We start from the raw sequence: 23,067 nt of genomic DNA, 5'->3' as shown, positions 1-23,067 counted from the left end.
GGGAGAGCCACAATAGAGAGTACTAAACTATAATTTCGCTTTGGTGCGTATGTATTTAATTTTTTTATCAGCAATTATTTCACAAAAATTCGATTATGAAGGCCTTCCTTTGCTGCACGTATTCTTATGAAAAATACTCAATTATGAATAAACATCTGGACAAGTGAGTCATAAGCCATTGAGGCCAAACTGCGAGTGTAATGTTGGCGTTAATACGAACCATACCGCATTCCATCAGCGTCAGTAGCCAAAGTAGGGAGTGTATCTTTTGAAACATAATAAATTGGCAAATTGCCCAACATACCTTATCTTCAGGATTCTGTCAGAATTTGAAAAAAGTGATTTTATATATATCTTATTCAAATAAGTGATCAGAAAATTCAGTAATGTTCGACTTCAATCTGGAATTCGCCCGTGGTGGAGCAACTGTAACCACGAAGCTTTTCGAATTACTGTCAGCAGGTGGTGTGCAGCAAAACATTGTCTTCTCGCCATTTTCAATTCAGACTTGTGTGGCATTGGCATTTGCCGGTGCCAGTGGCGAGACTGCTGATCAAATCGCTGAAGGCTTGAATTTCGCGTCCAATTTCCATCCGGAAGTTGCTACAACATTCGCTTATGTTTTTGACAAGTACAAGGATAGTGAGTTGTTGAAAATTGCCAACAAAGTGTACGTGCAGCAGGGACATGCATTGAAATCAGATTACCAAAATGAGTTAAAAGAAAGTTATAATGCTGATGCGGAGTCTGTTAATTTCGAGGAAAGCGAAAATACTGCCAACGCCATAAATTCTTGGGTAGAAAATAAAACGGCCGGCAAAATCAAAGATCTTGTGCAAGCATCCGCTTTCAGTGCACTAACTCGACTGGTATTGCTAAATGCTCTACATTTCAAAGGTTTATGGGCGCACAAATTTGATGAGGAACAAACCGCTGAAGATGATTTTTGGATATCCGAGGAGGAATCTGTTAAAGTGCAATACATGAATCAAAAAGCGAAATTTGGTTATGGTTACTTTGAAGAGTTGGACTGTCAGGCACTTGAATTGCCGTACAAAAATTCCGACTTATCTATGCTAGTTTTATTACCCAATGAGCGAGAAGGCCTTAAAACACTTGCTGAGAAACTGAAATCGGTAAATTTGGTCGATTTGGCAGGCAATATAGATGCCAATGAGGATGTTGTGGTCAAATTGCCGAAATTTAAGGTGGAGTTTGAAGTAGAACTGACGGAAACATTGAAGAAGGTAACTGCAACATAAAGTGCCTTTATCGCTATGGTAACCTTGTAGTTTGTATTGCCCAAATTTTCTGGGTCATAATTATAATTAGTGTGTCCTTCGAATATTTAGCCATGTTTAATGCGCAAATTTAAAAATAGCCCTTTGGTCATACCCACATTCTTATCGTTGCCTTAACTTATCACTTATTCAATTTACTCTGTGGTATGTCATAATCAATATTTTATCGCTGCAACTGCCACTGTCGGTTAATCAAATCAGAGCGACGATAATATTAACATTAACAATAATATTAAAATATTGAAACTTCCTTTTGTAAAATAACTACAATTGAATTTCTCTTTACTTTCAGCTGGGCATAAGCAAAATTTTCACCGATGAGGCTGATTTTAGTAACATGTTGGAATCTCCTGAGCCGCTGCAAGTATCCCAAATCTTGCATAAGGCTGTTATTGAGGTGAACGAGGAAGGCACCGAAGCAGCTGCCGCAACTGGTAACTATTGCATACATACAAACATTTTTATAGGAATATATATGTAAATATTTTTTAGCAATGATAATGATGGCCCGTTGCCTCCTTATCCCACTGCAGTTTGTTGCTGATCGTCCGTTCTTCTACGCTATTTGGAATAAGAAGAATATTCTATTCGCTGGTGCCTTTGTTAATGCGCCTTAAGTGGAGACGGCTAAGTTAGCAAAGAATCATGCATTATAAACTGACATTGACACTTGCATGCTTGCATACTGCCATTGTGGACCATGAAGTATTTGAATTCAACTGATTATAAATATTATTTTTTTTATTGTTTATTTTTTAATATTTTTCACTGATTAAAGAGTAGTTTACTTTCCACAAAAACGCAATTTTCTTGTCAATTAAATTTATTACATATATTATATATTTTAGGTATGATTTATATTATGAATTTTTTTCTGCTGTGCGAGTATACACAATTTGAGAATACCTAACCACTTTAATGACAGGAATGCATAATTTGAGATACAGATTCATGAAAATAAATAAAAATCACCGAAATTAAATTTAATATGATTGATTTTACATTCAAGTAATATAAAATGATGTATGCCTGATATGCACGGATGGTGTGAAATTTTGCGATCAAGAAACGAGTACAACAACACACACAAATAGCTATAAAATATATGAAAGTCGACAAATAACTCAACGATTACAAAAAATAATTAGGAATTTACGATCTAAATTTAAATTTTCAAAAATAGTGTAATTGGACAGTGGTCACTGCCCAGCACCTGCGCACGTATACAGTTGTCCACCACGCGCTTAGTGAAACGCTCCGACACAATGTAGTAATCCAAGCGCCAGCCAACATTTCGTGAGCGTGCGTTCGCCATGTATGTCCAATATGTGTAAGCACCTATGCGCTCCGGATACAAGTGCCTAAATGTATCGACAAAGCCGAGCGACAGTAATTCAGTCATTTTGTCGCGTTCCTCCTGTGTGAAACCGGCACTACGCGTATTGGTTTTTGGATTTGCCAAATCAATGGCCTGATGCGATACGTTCATATCACCACAAATGACAACTGGCTTAATGGCATCCAAACGTTTTACGTACTCTTGGAAGAGCTTCTCCCAGCGCATACGTGCCTCCAAATTGACCAGCTTTCGTCCCGAATTCGGCACATAAACATTGATTAAGAAAAATTTCTCGTACTCTGCTGTAATCATACGACCAGCGCCATCAAATTCCTCATTATCAATGCCATATACCACATTAATGGGCATAATCTTCGAATATATAGCCACACCAGCGTAACCACCGGGCATGCAAAGCCAATAGGGATGATAGCCGGGTATGCGCGCAACCTCCTCCGGCAGTTGATCTATAGTGCATTTGATTTCCTTTAAAATTAAAAAAAAAAATCATAATTAATCGGAAATATATTTAATCGTAGATATAACTTACCTGCAAGCAAAAAATGTCTGGTAATTCATACTCCAAATAGCGCAAGCCATCTTTATTTAACCATGAACGCAAGCCAGCAACATTCCAACTAGCGATTTTCAAATTGAAGCGTTCTACTCCATCCTCGTTTGGTGGTAATATAAAATCTTCTTTATTGTATTTAGTGACGGTTGAATTCATTAAAGGCGCTTTCGCCTTCTTTGCTTTTGTCGCTGCAAGTAAATGTTGATTATAGTCTTAAAATTTTTCAGAATTCTATAATCTAATACTAACGCTTAGCTCCATCGGCCTCATCTTCGTCAGCGGCGACAGCTGCCCTCTTTCGACCTTTGGGTTTCTTTTCCTCTGCCGTGATACCTAAAAAAATTTGTAAAAGATCACATGGTTCACTTAAACATACACAGTTTCTTCCAATGTGCTTGATTACATTTTCGATTTTGCATTTTCCAATTTTTTTTTAATATTTTTTTTTTTAATTACTGAATTTTTAAAAGCAAGTCAATTTCATGGCAACACGCACAAAGTTACCCAATATCTTTTTTTGTAAATATTTACACTTAGGCTTACCATTTTCCAATTCTACTTCTTCGTTCTTTTCCTGTGCTTTAGCTGCTTTTGCTCTTGGTTTTGTTTCCTTTGCCGGTTTCTTTTCTTTCGGTTCTTTCTTGGCTATTTCTGTAATGTATATGTATTAAAAATATTGAACCAATTTTATTTGAATAATATATTACTTTTAGCTGCGGGCTTAGAATCCTCTTCTTCGGGCTCTACTTGCAATTCTTCTGCTTCTTCAATTAAATTGTCTGCAACTGGCTCCTTGTTTGTAGCTTTGCGTTTAGTAGCTGCTTTTCCTTTTGGCGGTTTCTCAGTTAATTTTTCCAACAAATCTGTAACGACTTCCTCTTTTTGCACTTGTTTAGGCTGTCTGCCTCTTGGCTTGGTTTTCTTTGCTTCCACAATGGCTTCTGCTACGGGTTCATTGGTTGATTCAACTTCTTCTTTTGGCTGCCTGCTTCTTGACTTGGTTGCCTTCACTTCCACAATTGGTTCGGGTTCGTCGATTGGTTCAATTGGTTCCGCTTTCACTTTGGTGCTCTTAGTGGTTTTTCTTTTTTTATCCTCTTTCACTATCTCTATAGCTTCGTCACTTTCTTTCTCTTCTTCTTTTGGAATGCCTTTGGGCGATTTTTTTTGCCTTTTTGATTTACTGCTGGTCTCTTCAGCAATTTGCGGCACTTCTGTGGATTCCTCATCATTTACAGGAGTTACAGCAGCAACTTTTTTAGCTCTTCCTATTAAAAAAAATATATATTCACATCACACATTACTTGTTAAAGTATTTATAAATACCTCTTCCTTTCGGTGCTGACACTACATCAACAACTTCATTATTCTCATTCAGTGTTGCAACAGTTTTGGCTGTCGCTGCTTTCCGTCCACGCTTGACTGGCGGCAAACTCTCCGCGGCTTCTTCAGTGATATTCTCCACCGCTTGTGCGATGTCCTCGGTAGCGACAGCTGCAGCAGCTTTCTTGCCACGACCTTTAGCAGCTGTTGCTGCTTTTTTCTGCACTTTAACCTCATTATCCAACGAACTTTCAGCATTTGTTTGCTCTTCATTTGTCACCTTTTTGCGTCCTCTACCGGTGCCAACAGATTTTACAGTTTTTTCTGGCTTCTGTGGCGATGTGGTGTCTACGTCTTTAATTACCTCCTTTTTGGGTTTTCGACCACGTCCTTTACCCTTAGTGGTAACTACAGCTTCTTCATCACCACTCAAAAATCCGCTTGACGAAGATACAACACCCTCCTCATTACCATTATCCATTGACTTTTGTCCGCCAACCGGTTTAGCTAACTTTGCCATTTTTGCTTCACTTCGTAATAATCGCAATGGAATTATTAGCGGAGAATTTCCTTGGCGGCGTTTCGCAAGTTTTGTTGGTTCAAAATTATATACTTGGAAGTTAGTTTTATATTTTGAACTGGCAAATTTGCTTTCCTGCAATGTGAAAAATATTTGCCGGACACTTTTAGAACTATACACGAAAGGAGTATGTAAAATGCCGCACAAGAGGCGCGAAAACGACCAAAACGACATAACAAATGTCAAATTCTTCTTCTTCTCGTGTATTCAGGTAAAATTTAAAAATTCAAACTCTTATCAGGAGGCTAAATTTTATTGGTGCATACATTGAGCTGAATATTAATGATTTGCTAGTTGAGAAGTTTTGTTTGTTAGTTATAAAAGCAAAAATATATTTAAAAAATATAAATAATACGCGTAATTTCGTCATTCACAATGAGCTACTTTCCAATCGGACATTTTTTCCATCTCCTTCTAAACATTTAAACGCATTCCATTTGTAGCGGGAATTTATAATGGAATTTGGAATGTCATATTTTTGAACCTTCTTAAATTTCTGTTGTTTTTTATCTTTATATATAATATATAATTTATTCAACGTAATTACTACAGTTCCTTTAACGTAATTAAAACATTTCCTTTCTTCGGGTGAAGTTTATCTTTCTTCACACCTATTTTAAATTAGGCTCACATATTCATATATACAGGTGTGTATGTCTGTCAAATGTTGCATCAGTTTTCTTTTTCATCAATAAATTTTTTCCGGCTTTAAGCATAAAATTACTGAAACAAAACAAAACGGAAACGGAAGCGATGAAACGTATGCGCAGTTAAAAAATGAATAATAAAAATTATATAATTGCGTGTGCAAAAATGCGGAAGTGCACAGATGGTACACAAGCACGAAGCGTAAAAGGAGTTTAGCAACAACAACAACAATAGCAAATAATAACTTGAACGGAGAGTGAAAGCACAGATAAAGGAGTTGGTGTGAAAAGCATAAGAAAGAAGCTAGAATTGTTGTAACGATGGAAAACAGCTGTTGACACAATCCAAGGAGGCATAAGCAGCTCCAGAATAATAAGAAATTTATGTTAAAAGCAGTTTCTTTAAAACGAGCATAGAAGATTTGGAAGAAGCTTTCTAATCCAAGCATTTTTGATCCAAGCTTTGCTGTTATGCCGATTCCGCACAGTCAATAGATTTAAAGAGAGGATATGATGGCCATACGAGGGAAGAACTCTTTAGCTGTAACCGGAATTGAAACCAGAAACTACATAGTGTTATTTCTTTCCTTCAATTTCATGTCGACCGTCATTTTGTTAATCCAATTATGTGTTAATATTCACTTTAAATAATTTCAAGTTTAAAATCTTAATCTCAAATATTCCAACATTTCAGGCGCTGAACCCTACTCAAAGGATTGTCAAGAGATTAACTAAGTGAATTGACGCTAGACCCATACCACATATTTGTATGATATGTGAAATTAAAATAATGGCACGCCCTAAATTTAAATTTGAACAGGAAGCATGTGTAGGTACTATGTAGAAGGTACACATGTGAGTGTAACAACACGCGAAAGACATATGTACGCGTCGTAGATTTGGGTCAATAGCATTGGGACGCCGTGTGGCATTGTTTGCTGTCAGCGTGATAAGAGATGCAGTGTGCCAGTTGGTATCTTCACAAAAGCGCTGTTGAACATACATACATACACCACTAACATCATAAAGGCTACAGAGAGGTGTATATGCGTTGATGCGCGTTTTGTATTGTATATATGTAGGGATAAATATTGTATGTATGGCGGATGTAAACAATTGTGACATTAGCTCCTAATAACCACATACTAAAATTCGAGCATAAAGACACACAGGTCCGCTCGACAGCATTTACATGAAAACGGTCTTAGTGTGTTTATGTGTCTGCTGTGTTCGCTTGCATTTACCGTAGCGTCCTTTGGGGCACAATAACGCCACTAATGCGATTACCAATGTCGAAGGAAATCGGCGTATATTCTTGTTGCCAAAGGTATCAAAGGCAAAGACAAAGTACGGAGGCAAGTGCGAGAGAGAGAAAGTTTGTGATTTTCGAAGATGTTTATGAGTATGTATGTGTGTTGATTCTTCGTGTATGAAAGCAAGAATGTTATGCAATTGTATGAGTATATTAAATATATTTGAAGATATGTATGTATGTTTATATAAATATTCAACATTCATTCATTTTCTTTGATTTTTAGTTCTATTGATTTACGACCCCGAAGAAAGGCAAAAGGAGACTGAGCTGAATGAGATGTATTATATAATAAACAAGTATTATATTTTCTCAGTTAGCTGCTGGATATTAATTAATAATGAGTCATAATTGCAGAAAACTGTTTAATAAGATGCTGAATAAGAAATCAATCGAACAGATTTCCCAGAGTTCTACTATACAAGCCCTGAGTACGTTGACTGTGCGCTCAATGCTGATTAAGGAATGTTTATTTTCATTATCAGTGGTATCGCGCTACTTTATGATTAGACTGGTCTTGGTGTCTGTCACAGCGGAATTGTGGGGAATTGTAAGGCTGATGAGCTTGGCGATTTCAACGCTAGGGTGGGTAAAGAAGGTGTCTTTGGCACAACAGTCGGAAAATTCAGCCTCCATGACGAAACATCACCAAACGGTCTGAGGCTGATCGACTTCGCCGGGGCCCGAAATATGGTCGTCTGTAGTACTAGATTCCAGCATAAGAAAATCCATCAAGCTACTTGGCTGTCCCCGGATCGAATCACTCGCAACCAGATCGATCATGTTGTGATAGATGGACGACATGTCTCCAGTGTTTTTGATGTGCGTACGCTTCGTGGTCCCAACATCGACTCGGACCACTATCTTGTAGCAGCTAAGATACGCACCCGCCTCTGTGTAGAAAAGCGTACACGTCAACAAACACAAGGAAGGTTCGACATCGAGAAGCTGCAATCACAACCGACAGCCGAACGATTTTCTACTCGACTTGCACTCCTGCTCTCTGAGAGCACTCATCAGCATCTCGGTATAAGGGAGCTGTGGGACGGCATATCAAACTCCTTACGTACAGCTGCAACCGAAACCATTGGTTTTCGGAAAAGTCAAAAAAACAGCTGGTATGATGAGGATTGTCGTCTCGCAGTGGAGAGAAAACAGACTGCCTACCTCGCAATGTTGCGATCGACCGCAACACGAGCGGGATGGGAAAGATACCGAGAGCTGAAGAGGGAAGCGAGACGCATTTGCAGACAAAAAAAGAAAGAGGCCGAAATGCGTGAGTATGAAGAGCTTGACAAGCTGGCCGACAGGGGTAATGCTCGAAAATTTTACGAAAAGATGAGGCGATTTACAGAAGGTTTCAAGACCGGAGCGCACTTCTGTAGGACCCCCAGAGGTGATCTAGTTATTGATGACCAGAGTATACTGAGTTTGTGGAGGGAACACTTCTCCTGCCTGCTGAATGGCAGTGAAAGTACAACACCAGGAGATGGCGAATCCGATTCCCCAATCGACGACGATAGAGCAGATGTTCCATTGCCCGACCGTGAAGAAATTCGAATAGCAATTACCCGCTTGAAGAACAATAAGGCGGCGGGTGCCGATGGATTACCGGCCGAGCTATTCAAATACGGCCGCGAAGAGCTGATAAGGTGCTTGTATCAGCTTCTTTGCAGAATATGGTCGGAAGAAAGCATGCCTGACGATTGGAATCTCAGTGTACTCTGCCCAATACACAAAAAGGGAGACCCCACAATTTGCGCCAATTACCGTGGGATAAGCGTATTGTGTGAAAGACTAAAGCCCACCGTCAACAAACTGATTGGACCTTATCAGTGTGGCTTTAGACCTGGAAAATCAACAACGGACCAGATATTCACCATGCGCCAAATTTTGGAGAAGACCCGTGAAAATAGGATCGACACACACCATCTCTTTGTTGACTTTAAAGCTGCTTTCGACAGCACGAAAAGGAGCTGCCTTTATGCCGCGATGTCTGAATTTGGTATCCCCGCAAAACTAATACGGCTGTGTAAGCTGACGTTGAGCAACATCAAAAGCTCCGTCATGATTGGGAAAGACCTCTCCGAGCCGTTCGATACCAAACGAGGTTTCAGACAAGGTGACTCACTATCGTGCGACTTCTTTAACCTGATGCTGGAAAAAATGATAAGAGCTGCAGAGCTAAATAGAGAAGGTACAGTCTTCTACAAGAGTGTGCAGCTCCTGGGGTACGCCGATGATATCGATATCATTGGAAACAACACCCGCGCCGTTAGTTCTGCTTTCTCCAGACTGGATAAGGAAGCGAAACGTATGGGTCTGGTGGTGAACGAGGACAAGACGAAATATCTCCTGTCGTCAAACAAACAGTCAGCGCATTCGCGTCTTGGCTCCCACGTCACTGTTGACAGTCATAACTTTGAAGTTGTAGATAATTTCGTCTACCTGGGAACCAGCATTAACAGCAATAACAATGTCAGCCTGGAAATCCAACGCTGAATCACTCTTGCCAACAGGTGCTACTATGGACTAAGTAGACAATTGAAAAGTAAAGTCCTCTCTCGACGAACAAAAACCAAATTCTACAAGTCTCTCATCATTCCCGTCCTACTTTACGGTGCAGAAGCGTGGACGATGTCAACATCCGATGAGACGGCACTAGGAGTTTTCGAGAGAAAGGTTTTGCGGAAGATTTATGGTCCCTTAAGAATTGGCAACGGCGAATACCGCAGACGATGGAACGATGAGCTGTATGTGTTATTCGACGACATAGACATAGTCCAGCGAATAAAAAAACAGCGGCTACGCTGGCTAGGACATGTTGTTCGAATGGATGAAGGTGCTCCAGCTCTGAAAGTATTCGATGCAGTACCCGCTGGTGGAAGCAGAGGAAGAGGGAGACCTCCACTCCGATGGAAGGACCAGGTGGAGAGGGACCTTGCTTCGCTTGGAATAACCAATTGGCGCCAAACTGCCAGAAGGAGAGATGCGTGGCGCGCTGTTTTGGACTCGGCTATAACCGCGTAAGCGGTGTCTACGCCAGTCAAGAAGAAGAAGAAGAAGATGAGCTTGCAAGGTTACGCACATCTGTCTTTACCCACAGTAGAATGGGAACAAGTAGAGGCATCGCAATCCTATTACGATCTACTACTACGCGGTTGAGGCTCAGCAGAGCTGGGAAAACGCTGGTCAGTCACTAACACTTATGCAGTCGCTGGATCTTTCTGGGCTAAGATGAATCGCAGGAAGTATTGGGAGCTCTTCACTTTCCGCAAAGTTCATCTCTCCTTAGTAGTATGGGCTCTAAGTGGCTATTGTCTCATCGGAATCTACGATGTGTGATTAAAATCTTAGTGGATGTTAGCTGTAGAATTTGCCCGAAAGGGGACCAGGTTGAATTATCTCTCAAACAAAACAAAAATTCCATGGAACTCACTTTCTTCGAAAAACAGGGTCTACCAGCGGATATAGAAGTAAAAAATCTCAGAAGATTAGTAGTAGGTTCTGGGCGCTTTGTCGAATCCTTTGTCGAGTCTTAATATCTTAATCAAGGGGTGATCTTGGCATCATATGGGACTGTCTCTTATAGTCTAAATCTAAGTCCAAGTGTGTTTGCCACTGGGGAACAGCCACAGTACATAACCTTTAAATATCTGACTATATAAATTTGACTCCTTTATCTGTTCCTGTAAATCCTGTTCTCTTCCGTATCTGATTTTCAAAAATGAGATTAAAATAGTCTTCCCATTAGAACCTTTCTAAATCGCAACTTCAATCTGATTGCTAGTCATACATTAAGTTTAAATGCTTCACATATAAAATTTAAGCCTAACGGTACTTTATTTAAAGTGCTTGTAATTTTCCCACCACACACTGCTTTTCATATTTAAATATGAAATGTGTGCATAATTTATTAAAAATGTGGTTTAAACAAACTCCCGCCACAAGTGCGGGCCGCATACCGTTCGAGCTAAGGCCAGTAGCGAAGCGTGGGCCATTTTCTTGAAGCTAAGTAAATGTAACAGAAACAGTCAGCGCTCAAAAAGCATACACCCACGTACACACACACGATGCCTAAGTACAGCATGTAACTTAAGTAAGTTGCTTTGTTGTTGTACTTACTTACTTTTATGCGCTGGTAACTACATCTTATTCAACGTAATCAGGCACTCGAGTGTGGCGGGAGAGCGCCGAACGTGCAGTGTAGAGAAAATGAAAAAATATGAAAAATTTATAAATTATTTTATTATTACTCGACGCAGGCATGCGCTGAGCACCTTTGCATGAGTATGTGTGTGTGTGTGTGTGTAAGCATATCAACGCGGTAGACACATTGAAATATTTGATACAATTTATTATCTTGTGAACTCACACAACATATACATACAGGCAACACAGCAGGTGTGTGTTCGTAGCATATTTTGAGGCGCAGACATTTGCAATATTTCACTTGTACGCGTGAACGCCTTAAAGTATGCTTTTACACGTATATAGTTGTTATGCAGCTTGTATCCTTATAATATTTATATATTTGGCTTATTTGTCATTTTCGCCATTTTTCAACGCAATTCACGCACTAGGCCTTGTGTGCCTCTTTCGTATTCTAATTTGCTGTTTTTTTTATGCCAGACGAAATAGTCGAAAAAACGAAAATGACGAAAATAGCTGCTCAATTGAAAACTTTTATGCTTTACGATGCTGTCTGATTAGCCTAATTTGCTTAGAAGCAAGACAATTAATTTGGTGTGTGGAGTGTGAGCTGAGGCACATACGGAGAAATTAATGGGTAGAGCGTGAGTTAAGATCTTTTTTCATGTAATTTTTACAAGAGTGTACTTTTGAAGTTTTATGGTTACAAATAAAGAACCTTTAATTTGTATATGAGCTTAGCCTAAAGAGCAGCTGGTCGAATTTTGTTTTATGAAGTTGGACTTTTGGTGTCATATTTTGCATAATTATATCTTTACTCATATTTAGGGAGCTTTTCATTCACTTTTCAAGTTCAAGACCCCTTAGAACACGCCAAAGATTTATTCTTCAGTACTTCAGACTCTACTTACCACATACAACTTTTGCCTGTTTTCCATAAATTCCCTTTTAAGCATTCAAAAATTTAAATTTCTTCAATAATTACTGGGAAATCATCTAATCATCTAATTTAAGCAACTTTCTAGGGTTCTAAGTCCCACATCTACCGAAACTTTCCGCTTAACTTCTTAGTTGACAACTCATACTCTCAATTTCGCTAAAATGACGTCACACCAAAACAGCTGATACTGTCAAACTCACCACACCACTACTCTATATGTAAAATATTAGGTTGGCAAATATCTCCCCTCCGCCTTTTTGTCTTTTGAATTTCGCGGCTATGTATAAAGCGCTACAGAGCTCCTATCTGACAATACTATACATCTTTGAAAAGTCTTGACATAACCTACAACACGTCACTATGCATGATTAGTTTGGATTTTGCGTTCAACAGTTATAGACGTGTAAATATAGAGTTCACTAACGCCGAAATTCGCACTATTTAAAGGAAAATCCGCTAGACAAACGTTCCATGGATTAATGGTGTTTTGGGGGATGGTACTCTATCACTGCGAACTGCGGAGGAAAGGTTTCGACGATTCAGAGCGGGTGAAAACGACACCAAGGATAAGCCAGACGGCGGAAGACCAGTGACGACGTATTATATACCGATCAAATCATGGAAAACATAGAGTTAAATCGGCTCGTGACATCGCCCAGGAGATGGGAGTTAGTCACCAAAGCATTTTAAACCATCTGCCGAAGGCTGGATACACAAAAAAACTTGATGTTTGTGTGCCGCATGAAAACCTTCTGGACCGAATCAACGCCTGCGATATGCTGCTGAAACGGAACGAACTCGACCCATTTTTGAAGCAGATGGTGACTGGCGACGAAAAATGGATCACATACGGCAATATCAAGCAAAAGCGTTCGTGTTCGAAGGTCGGTGAATAGTCCCAAACAGTGGTCAAGCCGGGATTGACGGCAAGGAAGGTTTTGCTGTGTGTTTGGTGGGATTGGAAGGGAATCATCCACTATGAGCTGCTCACATATGGCCAGACGCTTAATTCTACCATCTACTGCGAACAACTGGACCGCTTGAAGCAGGCGATCAACCAGAAGCGTTAAGAATTGGCCAACAGGAAGGGTGTAGTGTTCCACCAGGACAACGCCAAACCACACACTTCGTTCGATGACTCGTCAGAAGCTACGGGAGCTCGGATGGTAGGTTTTATCGCATAAAATATTCTCAATTTCTTCCTACCTTCTACCTAGACAAAATCTCAAAAGGGAATATTGAAACCGCCAGCCAAATCTCTCAAAATATTTTCAGTTTGTTAGCTTTCTTCAGTAATTAAGTTCAAATTCCATTCAGTATGTCAAGCAAATCTTCGCTTACAAACTTTTTCATTGCAGATTTGGAACTAACTTGCGAAGTAGTCTATCACATCACTGCTTGAGAGGGTCACTTACCTTACAGTTATTGTAGTATTTGATCACAGCTACTCATTAAGCTTAATTATGCAACAATATTGCAATAATCAGCGTGGTTTATGCGCAATTCACACGTCAAACCGTATATAATGGGTGGGGCTGAGTGGTAATGAATGTGTGTATGTGTGTGAGCGCAGCGTCGCATGTGGCCGAGACGTATTTAAATGAACGGTGTGGGTAATTGTCATTACGCCAACGTTTTATTAACCATCAACAGCGGAACAATTAAATCGTCATGACGGTCATAACTCAGCTTAATGACTGTTAATGAAAACAATTGAGTTGGGCCAAGGATGCTGCCGCCACTGTTGTAGCTGGTGTTGTTGTTTAGGCTTTGGCATGAAGTATGTATATAGACGAACAGATATATTATATTGTTTGACATAAATAATTAAATACGGAAATGAGGTAGTTTACGCGAAGTCACATTGTGCGCGGTCTTGATTTATATGGATTTAAGGTTTCTGTTTTAAAGTGGAAATATTGATGTGAATGGAAATATTTCAGTGGTTTTATGAGATTATAGAGTGATTTGGAACGTTCTTCGGTAGCTTATGACCTATAATATAACTGAAGGGAGAGTTTGTGGTAGAAAAAGCTTCCTTTTGATCCCTTCATCAACCCAAGGCTGTCCGCGCATTCTTCACTAAATTTATAGACGCTCAATTCCGAGTGATTTCACAACAATAAAATGACCCATAATTGCATGCCACACTAGCATAATGAACTTGCAACTGCCGCACACTCAACAATCAAGTGGCGCGCTCAAGTGCTGAGCTCAGCAAATACAAGTACAACAGCAGGGCCCAGCCAGCCAGTGAGCCAGCGAGTGAGCGAGCATGTCAATTTCGGACGTTAATAGGCGAAAGGCTGCTTGTTCACATTCATTATTAACCACTTACCTTGACCGGTGCAATGCAGTGCAGCCTGGCAGCATGGCAGCCTGATAGCGTGGCAACATGGAGCGTCCGCATTGCACTCGCAGCAAGTGACCTTAAAATGTTGACTGACAACTAACGGCAATTGTCGCGGTGAGGCGGGGTGAGGGCGTGCGCTGGGCGGGTTGCACTTAAATGGCTCAGCTGTTCGGCAGCCCTCATTTGTTGGCTCAAAACAGTTCAGCGAAAATCAATAATTGTCATGCGCCATGGCAAATGAACTCGCCAGCACAAGGACGCGCATTGTTGGCGGCGACGCCGACTGTCATAAATTCAATAGTTGCCGCGAGCGCAGCATCACTTGCCACACACAGGCAGCTATTGCCTCTTGCACTTTAATGCATAATGCATAATTTTCGCTCGGCTGCCGTGGCTTTTGCGTTTTCGCTTAATTTAAAATGTTTATAAATATGACCACTTGCCCCAGCTGCACGCTGCTCGCTGCTCTCTGCGCAGCGTCGGTGGCGTGCGATAGCACTTGATGCCAGCAGTGAGTCGGTTGTGCAAAAGTTGGTTAATTGCATTTTCATGCCACTTTGGTTAGCAATTGACCTTTGATTGAGTAACGGCTATTTTTAATAAATTTTCCGCGCGCTTTAATTGAACAGCGGCAGCAGCGAGAAAGACTGAGTGGAAGCTGTTAGGCCAAGTGTAGTAGGAAGTGCGCGGCAGCTTGGCTTGAAAATGGAAAAACCATTTCGTTGTGTTCGCTAAAATTAAAGCTTTTTAATAATTAAAAACTACTCACAGTCGGCAGTGTTAATAATGGCCTTGATTGGAGGCGGTAGAGAGTTGAAATGACAATCGATTTGCTGACTTTTGAGTAGAGTATTTGACTGTAATTGGCATTCATTATGTCTACTAATGATTTTACATTGAATTACAGTGCTTTTAGCCTTGCAAAGGTAAGCTTATTGAAGGTTTTCTTGTCCTTTATCAATACTTTCTTAATATATTTTGTTTAGAGGAATGTCACAGAAGGCATATTACTTCGATCATATCTCGATAAGAGCGTACAGCTACTGGCGTACGCCGATAAGCAACAACCACGCCGTTTGTTCTGCTTTTTCCCGTCTAGATAAGGAAGCGAAGCGAATGGGTCGAGAGGTGAATGAAGACAAGACGAAATATCTCCTGTCATCAAACAAACAGTCAGCGCATTCGCGTCTTGGCTCCCACGTCACTGTTGACAACTAGTGATTTTGATTTACTTGAGTACCTGCCGACGACGGCCGAACCTCACGGTGCCCAAAAACACATCGGATCAATACAATGCATTGATCAACGCCCTGAGTTTGCTATGCACCTTCAGTACCAATAGGCGTGTGGTATGTACACACTTTATGCCACCTTGGTAGTGCCGATGTCCATCTAAAACCTCTGCCGTGCTTTGGGTCCAACACCCGGTTGACATGTAACTCCACACCGAGTAACCAAAGGCCCTCTGCCTGCATTTAGGTTTTGAAACCACAGCGCCCACGAAACTCCCCAAAGGTCCAACCCATTGAGCAGGTTAGAAGCGATGCTTCCTGGGCTTCTGCTCCCCGTGGTACCAGGTTAAAGTCTCTGGTATCACCTTGTAGACGAAGCTACTTCCAGTTGAGCCTTTCCATACTGCTCTGCACTGGTGGAAAATTGTGGCTTGAACAGAATCACACCTTGCCAACAGGTGCTACTTTGGACTGAGTAGGCAATTGAAAAGTAAAGTACTCTCTCGACGAACCAAAATCAAACTCTACAAGTCGCTTATCATTCCCTTCCTGATTTATGGTGCAGAAGCGTGGACGATGGCAACTTCAGATTAGACGATACTAAGAGTTTTCGAGAGTAAAATTTGGCGAAAGATTTAGGGTCCCTTATACAATGGCGAATAGCGCAGACGATGGAACGATGAGCTGTACGAGTTATACGACGACATTGACATAGTTCAGCGAATAAAAAGACAGCGGCTACGCTGGTTAGGTCATGTTGTCCGAATGGACGAAAGTGCTCCGGCTTTGAAAGGGTTCGATGCAGCACCCGCCGAAGGAAGCCGAGGAAGTCCTCCACTCCGTTGGAGGGACCAGGTGGAGAGCGACCTGGTTACACTTGGAATCTCCAACTGGCGCGGAACTGCGAAGGAAAGAGAGGAGTGGCGCGCTATCAACGATTCTGCTATATCCGTCTAAACGGTTCCAACACCAATCACATACATACATATCTCGATGGAGAGTTTTTTTATAAATTTTGAAGGGGTTTTGAAAGTACAAAGCCTCCTATAACTCACTAAAATGCTGTAAAAGACAATGGACAACTATTTTTGAATAGTTAATAGACAATAGACAAAGAAGTCCCTCCACCTTACAGATTATTATTGGATTTATATGAGTAGGAGACTTAAGATGCACTTAACTATATAAATGCATAAAACTATTATTGATATTCACTTACTAGCATTATTTTAGCTCACTTTAACAAAAAAAAAAACAACAACAAGATTAAAAGTCCTACCATTATAACAACTCAAGTTCACCAACCGCCACGGCGTATGAGCAACCATTGCCATTTTGACAGCTAAAGTGAATTGTTAAGTGTAAAACGCCAAGCATGCCTTTAAAATCGCAAAATTAAAAAAGCAAAATATTTACTGTTACATTTTTAATGCGCATATGCACATAGTATACCGCGCCACCATACACGAATGGCTTTAATGAATTTCACAGCGATACTTAAAATCAATTAGCGCAGCGGCATGCGTCTGCATTTTAAATAAATGTTTGTCGACTGTGTGTGTGTGTGTGTGAAATGCTTTTGTTAAGTTTTTGCTTTCATGCGCTCTTGTATACATATATTTTTTATATTTAAAAGCTGCTGCATACAAACTCTCCATTGAGTAACGCTGATCACATCAGCTGCCCACACAGAGCTATTAATTGCCGCATTGCTTATTGATTGTAAATTTTTTATTATATTTTATATATTTTGTATTTGTTGTTGCCATTCAATGCGTGCTTTCTTTATGGCACCTGCGTTTAATTGCACTTTTCTGGCCAATAAATTCAATTCGAAGTGGATATAGTAGAGCGTTGCCAACTTGCCATCCTTTTGCTAGGGAGAAGAGTATGTGCCGTAGAGGAGGGAAGGAGGTGAGGGAGGCTCATATAGTTTTATATAAACGCGCAACTTTTCAGCGCCGCCTGAGTTCATTGGCGCCTTCAGCTGTTGCATACAAGGCGCTTAATTTCGCGAGCAGCTCATCCGACTGCATGCTTATTTAAAGCATATTTACTTACATAATAATCAGACATAATTTTCATTTCACTTTTTTTCGCAGCTTCACACACAGACACAGACACAGCCGCCAGCAACCGTTAACTGCATTTAATATGCGTTTATGTGTATGTATGCCTGTGTGTGTGTTGGTATTGATTTCAATTACCTGCCAATCTTTTGTGCGCAACTGCTGCACTACTCTTTATCCGGCCGGCTTATGTTCATGCAACTACATGGCGCGCGCGCGCGGCATGCATGGCATATAAAGTCCTTATTATACTTCTTTATCATTTATGATTATTACTTATTATTATTGTTATTGTCAATCGCGTCATTATGCTTGAGTACTGCGCGTATTTATTGCCAAGGAGAATTGCATTAAACGCAATGCGAAATAAAAGCATGTTGTTGTAAAGATTTACAGCGAATTCAAAAAAAAATTAACGCTTAAGTGAGTGGAGTGGCAACGCGGCGAGTGTGTATTAAAGCGTAAAGTTCGCGCTGCGGAATGCAATTTAACATGCGCTCCGCTGGCTATTCAAGTGGAAAAGCAATAAATATGCAATTCAGCACGGTAGCTGCAACGGCAGCTACAGTTTGGTAGTACTCGTGGAAAGCTGTTAGTTAGTAGCGCGATATGCAGGTACTTTCTGCTACTGCTTGCTGCTGGAATAATCAAATAAATTTTGTATTGCACTTGCATTGCTGGCGTTCGATGCTTTTGTTTGTATAAACGTAGAAATAGGTGAAATAAATGCTGGTCAATAGTAGCGTTCGCTGAATGTTTACTGTTTTATTACAATTTTGCTTATTTCAGAAGCTTATATCGGGCAGCGAATTTTTTTATATATTTTTTGAACCCTTTATGTGAAAATTGCATTCGAAAGGTTCAAAAATATGCTTTAAAAGCTTAATTCTCAAGTGTTAATTATCTTTGATGACCTTCCGCGCCTAAAGGTAGGCAACGTTTTCATATCCAGATTCTTTACACCTCAAAAACGCCCTGAAATGCTGAACACATTTTAAAAATATTTTAAAAATATATTAAAAACAACAAAAAATTTAATTTAGCATACAATTAGGAGCTTAGTCTATTTCTAATAAATTATATTTTTTATAAAAAGCCAAAAAATCACAATATTTAAAAGGCAAGCGCATATATACTAAGTAAATATACAGTCATGTGAAAAATAATAGGGACACTTGCTTGAAAATAGGTAAAAAATAAAATTAAAAATAATATAAAAAAATTATAAAAAATGTAAAATGCAATTGTTTGCTGGGCTGTCAGTGAAGTAAAGAACCGTTATCAAAGAAAAAATGTTGATCATTTTGAGAAGTAAGATCGTTTTTGAGTGTGCGAAATAATAGGGACATGTGTCATGTGTCCCCATTATTTTTCACATGACTGTGTAAATAAAATATACAAATTAAGTATTATTTTTTCTGAAAAATAAATAAAAATTATACTTTTCCTTAAAATAAATAAACATTTTTTACTTAAAAATAATATTTTCTTTCTTAAAATTTAATTAGAACAATATTTTTTGTCTAAGAATAAATATTTTTTTTTTAATAAAAATAAATAAATAAAAAACAAGAAAAAATATTTTAAAAATTTAAATAAAAGTAATAAATATTTTTTTTAATAAAAATAAATAAATAAAAAACAAGAAAAAATATTTTAAAAATTTAAATTAAAGTAATATTTTCTTTCTTAAAAATTAATAAAAATAATATATTTTACCTTAAAAATGAATAAAAAGTTTTTTCCTTTAAAGTAAATAAAAATAATATTTTTTTTCTGAAAAATAAATAAAAATTATATTTTTTACCTTAAAAATGAATAAATTTTTTTTTCTTAAAAGTAAATAAAAATATTATTTATTACCTTAAAAATAAATAAAAAAATATTTTTTTTCCTTAAAAATAAATTAAAAATAAATAAATAAATATTTTTTCTTAAAAATTAATAAAAATATTTTTGTTTAATTAATAAAAATAAAAATAATATTTTTACCTTAAAAATAAATATTTGATTTTTCTTAAAAATAAATAAAATAATATTTTTTTTGTAAAAATAAATAATAAATAATATATTTTGCATTAAAAATAAATTTTTTTTTCTTAAATATATGTTTAATTAAAAATAAATAAAAATAATATTTTTACCTTAAAAATAAATATTTGATTTTTCTTAAAAATAAATAAAATAATATTTTTTTTGTAAAAATAAATAATAAATAATATATTTTGAATTAAAAATAATATTTTTTTTTCTTAAATATAAATAAAAAAATATTTTGTTTCCTAAAAAGTAATAAAAATAATATTTTCTTTCTTAAAAATAATATTTTTACCTTAAAAATAAATAAAATAAGATTTTTTTTCTTAAAAATTAATAAAAATTAATTTTTTTATTTATTTTATAATAAAATTTTTTATTTATTTTTTATTCTTAAAAATTAATAAAAATAATATTTTTTTATTTGATCAAAATTTTCTGAGTAAAATTATGGCCTTTTCATCAAGCTTCTTTTAGGCGCAGCATGCAAAAAGCAACTCTTTAGTCGTAAAAAATATACAAAGTACCGTTAGTATTTTAATAAATTTAATTTTATACACAAAATAGAAATTTAAACTCAAAACTGAAATTGCCCTCAAAGCTAAATAATTGCTTGTTTAGTTTTACATTGCTTATAACCAATAGTTACGTATACGCCCAGGTGCCTCCGTTGTGTATGCAAGCTTGCATTGTTTACTGGAAATTTTCCTTTATAAAGCTGCAAAAATGTTATTTTTATTACAACAAGATACTTGTAACAATTACAAATAAATATATGAAGAGCTCGTTTGCCATTGCATTTAGTAGAGTTTGCTGCTCCAACACACGCCCACATGCTTTACGCTCAACCCTGTGCTTACTACTTACTGGCTTCAAGCTTACTACTGGCGAATTGCTGAAAATTTCAAATTGAAATATTTCCACTTCATTGATTTTCTTCAATGTGCCAAAGTTTCAGTCGCACAATGCCTTCAATGCTGGCTTGCTTCGCTCTCTCTCTCTCTCTCTCTCCCTGTGTGTTTGTGTGTCCGTCGAGTGGAAATCATTGAAGTATTTCAATGTTGCAAACATTTGCATGTTGAATGCTGTAAATAAGCATAAACACCGTACACAGAGACAATGCGCAAATGAGTGAAGTGCTCGTAAAAGTGTGTAGAAGTGTCTGTCTGTATGTGTGTGTGTGTGTGTTGTAGTAATCAATTTTGTTTCGCAGCGTATAAGTAATAGCAAATAGCAAATATTTCTTCATTGTTAATATGCTCGAATGAGTGCTATGTAAATATATAACAAATTGTAAATATTTGTATATTCTCTCTGTGTATGTGTATGTGTGTGGGAGTGTAATTTGTATTTATAGCCCGTAGGTGCATTTGCTAGACGAACGAAATGGGTAATTGAAATTTTCTTTACTACTTAGATTTCAGCGTTATTGAAGCTATTGCTGCTGTAAACTTGAAACAGCAATGCCTTTGCGCAAACATTTTAATTGATAGCTCTTTATATATACGAGTATACACATATACATATGTTTCTCTCTTATTTATCGATTAATGTTTGTTTACAATAAATAACAGTTAACGCTAAAACAAAACGGTATGTTTAAAGTGAAATTACTTTTCTTCTTTCCTTTTATAAATTCATTTTCTGCAGCAAAGCTTAAAAATTGCTAATGAAGGTATTTGCAAATGAAAAATACAACCCTCTGCTGTGCATTAGTAACGCGCTTGCTGACGTAACAGCATTTAAGTGCACTGATTTATGCAAATATACACTGTATTATATATGTTTATAAGCTCTTGTTGGTATTTTAATGGAGATAATACACAAACATACACACACTCGTTGCATTAATAAATAAATACCTCTGTCACATGGGACGCTAAGCTTCGTGGGAACCTAACAGCAGCGCTGTTCTTGAACTATTATTGCGATTTTTTCCCGTAGTTTTCCCTGGAGTGCTTTGAAAATGCGCAGAAAACTTGTATGAATGAGTAACAATTGTAAAAGGGGTTGAGGAAAATGATTTTTTACTAAAAAAAAACTAAAAGAAAACTTAATTTCAAACAATTTACTCAGCGCCCTCTGTTGTCCGAATATTATTGAAAGTAAAGAGTTATACCTAAATCTTATAAATGTGTTATGAATTCAATGCAAATCATCGTTTTTCGAATTATAAAAATTACACGAATTTAAAAAATGTGTACCTTTTCTGTATAATCACTGACAGCGTCATCTGTCGGTTTTCGAAAAAGAGTGAGCGATTTTTTTAACAGTTAGCGCTTTTAAAACTGCGTACATTTTACTTAAGAGTGCAGATTATGTGAAATAAAGCATTTTTCCCGAAAATTACGTTTTCGAAATTAATTTCGAATTCAATTTAATACGTAACCATAGGTACATTTCACTTAGAAATGCATATTTTTCACACTACATATGTTTTTTAAGCAAATTATATTTTCGAAAGTAACTTCGAATTCGTTTTAAGTCATAACCATGCGTCCATTTCTCTTAAAACTAAATATTGTCTAGAGTACAGATTTTTCTAAGAAAATTTTATTGTCGAAATTAACTTGGAATTGGATTTAATACGGCACCATACGCCCATTTCACTTACAACTGAATATGATTTGTTAAAAAAATCTATTTTCGATACTAACTTCGAATTCGTTTTAAATCATTACCATGCGTCCATTTCACTTCGAAGTGAATATTTTCTAAAGTACATATTTTTTAAATTCCATTTTCGAAATTAATTTCGAATTCGAGTTGGACTTCGAACTCGGTTTTAAATATGATTTTTTTATAAAACTTTGATTAATACAATAAATGTATATATATCATTTTCTACCCTCGCAATGTTTCATTATCGAAATTTCTAACCGAATTTCAAACAATAATACACAAAAAATTAATATTTTCTCGAATATACATTTATTTAAAAATAATTATATTTTCGAAATTAATTTCGAATTCGAGTTAGACTTCGAATCCGTTTTTAAATATCGAATATTTTAATTTCTAACCGAATTTCGAAAAATAATACACAAAAAATTAATATTTTCTCGAGTATACATTTATTAAAAAAAAATTATATTTTCGAAATTATGTTCGAATTCGAGTTAGACTACGAATCCGTTTTTTAAATATCGAAAATTTTAAGAAGCCTTGATTAATACAATATGTGCACTTATGTTATTTTCTACTCTCC

The 23,067-nt window shown here is 37.3% G+C and overlaps 2 protein-coding genes across 2 annotated transcripts; one reads left to right on the top strand and one right to left on the bottom strand.

Moving 5' to 3' along the window:
- Positions 1 to 81: 81 nt before the first annotated feature.
- On the top strand, positions 82 to 2,106 carry LOC105215638 (serine protease inhibitor 42Dd). The gene is made up of 3 exons (XM_011189657.3): positions 82 to 1,247; positions 1,594 to 1,735; positions 1,794 to 2,106. The coding sequence occupies exons 1-3, from the start codon at positions 387 to 389 to the stop codon at positions 1,916 to 1,918; spliced, it is 1,128 nt and encodes a 375-aa protein (XP_011187959.1). The 5' UTR covers positions 82 to 386; the 3' UTR covers positions 1,919 to 2,106.
- On the bottom strand, positions 1,848 to 5,301 carry LOC105215637 (recombination repair protein 1). The gene is made up of 6 exons (XM_011189656.3): positions 4,541 to 5,301; positions 3,922 to 4,482; positions 3,758 to 3,865; positions 3,464 to 3,547; positions 3,191 to 3,402; positions 1,848 to 3,126 (listed from the first exon to the last, which is right to left on the bottom strand). Exons 1-6 carry the CDS (start codon positions 5,289 to 5,291, stop codon positions 2,467 to 2,469), a joined length of 2,376 nt encoding a protein of 791 aa, XP_011187958.3. The 5' UTR covers positions 5,292 to 5,301; the 3' UTR covers positions 1,848 to 2,466.
- Between the last annotated feature and the right edge of the window lie 17,766 nt (positions 5,302 to 23,067).

This window comes from Zeugodacus cucurbitae, chromosome 6, assembly GCF_028554725.1.
Source record: "Zeugodacus cucurbitae isolate PBARC_wt_2022May chromosome 6, idZeuCucr1.2, whole genome shotgun sequence".
Taxonomy (NCBI): Eukaryota; Metazoa; Arthropoda; class Insecta; order Diptera; family Tephritidae; genus Zeugodacus; species Zeugodacus cucurbitae.
This window is presented reverse-complemented; position numbering and strand designations above follow the sequence as displayed.